Source organism: Ascaphus truei, chromosome 1 (genome assembly GCF_040206685.1).
Source record: "Ascaphus truei isolate aAscTru1 chromosome 1, aAscTru1.hap1, whole genome shotgun sequence".
Classification (NCBI taxonomy): domain Eukaryota; kingdom Metazoa; phylum Chordata; class Amphibia; order Anura; family Ascaphidae; genus Ascaphus; species Ascaphus truei.
In genome coordinates this window covers 337,213,803-337,219,802 of record NC_134483.1, presented here as the reverse complement: position 1 = coordinate 337,219,802, position 6,000 = coordinate 337,213,803, and the positions used below count along the sequence as shown (strand labels likewise).

At 41.5% G+C, this 6,000-nt stretch overlaps 1 protein-coding gene across 2 annotated transcripts in view; it reads right to left on the bottom strand.

Moving 5' to 3' along the window:
• Window positions 1-555: 555 nt before the first annotated feature.
• MOB1B (MOB kinase activator 1B) overlaps window positions 556-6,000 on the bottom strand; it is a 52,929-nt gene continuing 47,484 nt past the window's right edge. For both annotated transcript variants that reach the window (XM_075607935.1, XM_075607926.1), the window contains exon 6: window positions 556-4,849. In XM_075607935.1, coding sequence (XP_075464050.1) covers window positions 4,772-4,849 — 78 coding nt within the window. In that variant the 3' untranslated portion in view covers window positions 556-4,771. The remainder of the gene's footprint in view (window positions 4,850-6,000) is intronic.

Sequence of the window (6,000 nt, the reverse complement as noted above, 5' to 3'; positions counted from 1 at the left end):
GAAGGGGGGTGAGGGGTGGGTGAAGGGGGGTGAGGGTTGGGTGAAGGGGGGTGAGGGGAGGGTGAAGGCCGCTCCCTCAGCCGTCCGGCAGCTCCCACGTGGATCTGAGGCGGGAGGCAGCTTGTTGTGGCCGCTCCCACGCTGTGTCCCGGGCACTCGCTCCCCCGCTGACTGTAGCGGCGCCGGGGGGGGGGTCTGAAAGCGCGGGAAACAGGGAGACACGGGGAGAGGAGGTGCGCGCGGGTGTGGAGGCTGATGTTCAGGGAGGAAGAGGCGAAGGCTCCGGGACCGGCGGGTATGTGAGCCCCACCCCCCGGGTTATACATGCTGCTAATGTACACCCCCCCCCTACTGTGTGTGTGTGTGTGTGTCCCTGTGTGTGTGTGTGTTTGTGTCCCTGTGTGTCCTTTGGCCCGTCACTCCGCCTCAGGCCAATGAGAGGTGTGCGGGGGCGGCCCAAGGGACCAATGAGATTTCCCCTAGGGACACCGGATAGATTATATATATATATATATATATATATATATATATATATATATATATATATATATATATATATATATATATAATGAAAAGCTGTGAGAGGAATGATATATGTAATATATTATATAATGATATCAAAATATATATATATATATAACTTTTTAATTTCCTGTTTAAATCAATATATATATATATATATACAGTGGTCGACAAATCACCAAAAAATCTACTCGCCAAACAAAAAAATCTACTCGCCACCTAGTACCACACTTGTGCTGCTTGGGCCAATAGGAGCTCGCCACGATGTTAAATCCACTCGCCCGGGGCGTGCAAATGTATAGGTTTGTCGAACACTGTATATATATATATATATATATATATATATAATGAAAAGCTGTGAGAGGAATGATGCAGAACTGGGAAGGCAGATGTACAGGAGTTTTTCCCCCCTATGACAGTGTTAGGAAACAGAATGCTGTGCATAGTGCCGAATGTACAGTATAAGATGTCTAATTCCCTTGTTTTCCCTGCCCTAGAGCAGACTTATATTACATTTGTTCTTAGAAGTCTGAGGCAGCGAAATTAAAAGAGCTGCAGCAAAAAGCAAGTTACATGTATTTTGCCTCACACAGTCCTCTTTAAAATGCTTTGCATAGTAAGCAGTAACACCAAAACAAAAAGTACAGTGTGTTTTAATGTTTAGTGCTTGGAGTGGCAGCATTGTCTTGCAAATACATTGTTGGCATATTCACCATCAAACAAGTTAAAATTCCCACTATTCCTGACAAGTGCAAAAAAAAAAAAAACCGCTGGAAAAAATAAATAAAAAAACGAATACAGATTGACTCTTTACATCATATGTTAAAATATATGGGCAAGAAAATATGTTTTAAAGAGGTCACATGTATCTTACTGTATTTTTTATCAAGCCTATAGTACTGAAAATCACTCCCTCTCTCCCCCCGAGCTACTCCAGTGCTGATGTAGCAGTTCACTAGTAGTGTCAATGTCTTTGAAGTAGGCAAGCGAACATCAAGTGAGTCACTTAATCTCAGGCCCCAAAATTAGGGGAAGGGACTCGTGATGTCTGAAAATGTAGATGACCTGTGCCACGGGGCAGGGATTTCCTTTCCTATTGTCTGATCTTATTTGTAGCACTTCTTGTGCTATAATTCCCTGTGCTGTATTGTCTAACTACAATAAATGCATAGTGGGGGGAGGGCGCAAGATTTTTCAGGGGGGGCGCGGCGTTTGCAGAGGCCCTGCGCTCTTCCCCCAAGGCATTACAATAAATGCCGGGGGGTCGCGTGAGGCCTCTGCAACTTCACTTACCTTGTCTTCGGCGTCAATTGACGGCGCGGGGTCATGTGACACCGCGTTGCCATGGCAACGTGACATTACGTGACCCCCGCGGCGTTATTTGACGCCGAGAGCCGGAGACAAGGTAAGGGAGGGTGGGCGCGAGCAGGGAGGGAAGCAGGCAGGGGGGCCCAGCAGGAAAAGATTGCGCACCCCTGACCTAATATGCTGTGAAGCAACCTTCCACATGCTGGACAACATTTATCCGTTCATCTGATTGCAGCCGATCCCCAGTTCTGCGAAGCAGCTTTACAGTATACCAAGTAGGGGCACAGCTTTTAAAATTCCCTTAGCAAGGTAAATCTTATGTAAAGCCCTCTGAAGTTATTACAGATATGACTGTCCAAGCTAAATTACACTGTATTCTAATCACCGGCTGGAACTCCTCTGTCTTACTATGTTATGAGATTTTAGAAGCACGCAGAGGCAGAGATCAGTTCTAAAACTAGTTAAAAGTATCCTGGTGGGTGGTTAACACTGTCCAGGCCACATTACGTTTCGTGTGCTGTACTGTACATGTGCCATTTGCCTCAGATTATTAAGGCACTTAGTAGTTTTCCGAAGATGTGAACGGAGAGCCACTCTTGGCACGATGTAAGAGCCACCCACTGTTTACATTGCAGCCTAATGGGGATTAAGGGCACGCAGAATAAACAACTAAGCTCATTGTGCATGCCTGTCCAGTCATTTCGAGATTAGGTTATTGTAGTGCCCTGCGCCACTGCACAGTGAAAATCGTCTGTACTGTACATCCTGCTTATCATGTGCTGCCAAACAAAGTGCAAGAAAGATGTTCTATTGGGTATTTTCAGACTCAACATCAGTGGGAATAAAATAGAAGTGGAAAACAAAAAAGGTGCTTTTAATATTGAGGCTAGTTTTGGGATTTGGGAAGCCATGGGCACCGTGCTATTTGAGGGCCCCTACTAGTGGGTTGTATAAATATGTTATCAAACAAGGCAAGGCTCCTTCTTGCACCGTGTGCCAGAGAGAACCTTATTTGCTGTATTTATCCCAAAAAGACATGCAATACTACCCCGTCGACCCCCCCCCCCCTCAATACACCGCATCCTCCATTATAGAAGCACATTGATCTATTAATCCAGAGTGGTCCAAGCTTGGTTACCAACAGGCCAGGTTTTTATGGCATACTGTAACATCTCTGATCAAGTTGCCTTATTGAGAATTGGAATTGAATTGGCTAGGTGAATTTGTTAATACAGTATGGGTTAATTGGAGACATATTCAAAATCTGGCCCTTGAAGACCAACTTGTATTAAACCAATGCGAGTTTTCTAGTGGTTTCTCTTTCCCAAGTTTTCTCTGCCATGTAACTAAATATTTAAATGTTGACTTGTTTGTGTTCTGCTTTGTTTCCCCCTTCATGCTATCGCCCGGAATGCTTGTGCCCTATGAGGTAGCACACAAACACAAGCCTTGTCTGAGCACTAGTCATTAAGCCTGAAGGGTACATTTCCCACCCACCGCCTTAAATCCCAAAGTGGCCTTCTGCTTCCAGGTTACCCCTTGGAACACATAGGGCTACTCTCAATAACTTTCTCAATTCCATGTTGGTTGAATCTGGAAGAAGCTCCGTGACCACCAAAGAATCAGTTTGCTTTTCCTATTTGTGTATCATTTTCATCAATGGTAAATAAACGTTATTTCAATTATTATTCAAATTATGATCCCAATTAGTATTATTTGTGTGGTTCGGCAAATGGTGCTATGTCGTCCTCTAAGGACATTAAGTACCACTTACTTCAGTACTGGAGAGGGCTGCAGCACAATACACAGAAATGGGTTACAGGCGTACTGGCCAACATATTAAAAGTCTTAGGGAGATGTCAATGGTAAATTAAGAAGATTCCTTCATGTTCTACTTACTCCTACTAGTTTGAGGGAATTTCTTAGGAAAAAGGTAGAAAAAATATTTTTTTTCTCTAGGAAAAGTTTGCCAGTATACTTACAGGTCCCTCCAGCACAGATAACTGTATACCAGCCCAAACACGGACAATGTGGAGAGGATATAAAGATTCAGGCAGAAAATAAGAGAGAAATGCAAAAAATCTTAAAAAATGCTTTCAGCTTTAAACTGTCCCTCTATCTCTATGCACAACAACCTACACTGCATAGATGCAATAGTGAAGGAAGGGTTAGGGGGATTAAATATCACAGATTATTAACTAAAGTGTCCATGAAGCAAAACTGAGACATAACCAGTGCAAAAAGAGCACCAATTGAAAGAAATTGCAGTTTCGCCTTTGACAAAGCTGGTTTTGCCGCCGGGAGAAAATAGTCAGTAATTCAGAAAATATGTATTGTATATGTAAGGTCAGTAATTCAGAAAATATGTATTGTATATGTAAGGTCAGTAATTCAGAAAATATGTACAGACTACAACATTATAGAATTTGGGCCGAACGTCTTTAAGATGCCAGTGCAAATGTGTAAATGCAAAGCTGCTCCTGGCAATAAAATTGAACTCGGGTTTTTACCCCTGCTAAACAGGTTCTGAGTTACAATTCAATATATACTAGGCAGCTAGACCGCATTAAAAAAAATACATGGAGACAACCATTTAAATTAAATACATAAGAAGCAAAATGGTTGTGTAGAAATGGAGACATGACCTGGGGCATTCAGATTAGGCACATACTGCTCGATAACCCCTTCAGTGCAGGAGGGACTTGTAGGGGTTAAAGTTCAAGGCTCCTACTGTATATATCCCTTCTCCTCCTTCCTCCAAGAACAGGTTATGTAGAAGAGACAATCAATTGGAATAACAAGAAGGCAAGAAGATACCTACATCATGTTCGCTCATTATAAGCGCACACACAAAAAGGATTTTGGCCGCTATGAACGGAACGGTAAAAAGAAAGCAGAGCTTGCTTGAAAGAAAGGCATCTGTGCTCATGTAACCGTGGCTTTATCTGTCCTTAGAAGTCAGCTTTTCAATTAATTCTTGCAGAGGGGCTTGTTCTCTTCTGTCAATTAAGTTGAATTCCTATGTAAAAAGCGTCAACATAATTTGACATTAGCACACAAAATAATGTTTGACATTTCCCCCCTCTTCCAGATCTGCAATGAGACTTATGGAAGCTCGCTCATTTTACGGCTGATAATGAATGCTTCTATATTGGTGTTCATTTCCCCAAAATATTTCTGCTGAGAAACATTTTGGGAATTGGGAGTTAAGCATCAAGCTAGAAAAATATATACTTTTGATATTATAACAAAGGCTAAAAAATAAATACATGTTTATAATATATTTTAGTAACAACTACAATGTATAAATAAAGTGCATATATTCTAAAAACAGATGGGAACAATTCTAAACTCTCCCGTCTCCGGAGGAGGTTGGAAGAGCTGTTGGAACTCTGGTCATAAAAAATGTCATTGATCCTACGATTGGCTCATTCAGACGATTGCTGACCTGAGGAAGAGAGGCGAACTCTCGAAAGCTTGTTCTATCTATTGTTAGTCCAAATAAAAAAAGTATCACCTAATAACTGACGTACTCATGTACGCATTAAGAATAAAATTCTACATTTAAGTCATAAAAAACCAAGGATACTTACATCCGTGTATTTAATTTATAATGATAGTAGTCGGTGTTGTAGTCATGCATCAATAAAACCCACTAAATGTCAAAGGTGTGTCACTGAAGTCAGAATTAGTCCGTTCAAATGTAATTGTCTGGATCTCACAGATTTTTCTCATTTGAGATGGTGGATTTGGACAGTGAAATGTGAAAATACAGTTCTTTATTTTTCATATAAGGAAGAACTGTATCAAGGCAATTTGAGAGCAATGCCGATGCAATGAGTGTTTGTTAGGTTTAATTTATCAAGATACTTTGCTCCAGATTTTCTCCATCATGTTGTGATTATGGGAGTGTACATAGGAGGATATTGGGAGGATGAGTTACTCCCACATATAATAATGGGATGTATTATTAAGTGCATCATTTGTTTTCACCTTCCACTAGCATCACCAAAACCCCACCAGGTCTGTGGCTGGGTAAGCTTCTCAAATGTAAGATACAATCTCTTAAAATTTGACACACACACGAACAGAAAACGGCACAGTGCAATTTGTGGTAAGGTGGTAATTTGCACAGCTTATTATGATTTCATTTGAAAATGTATTTAGAGA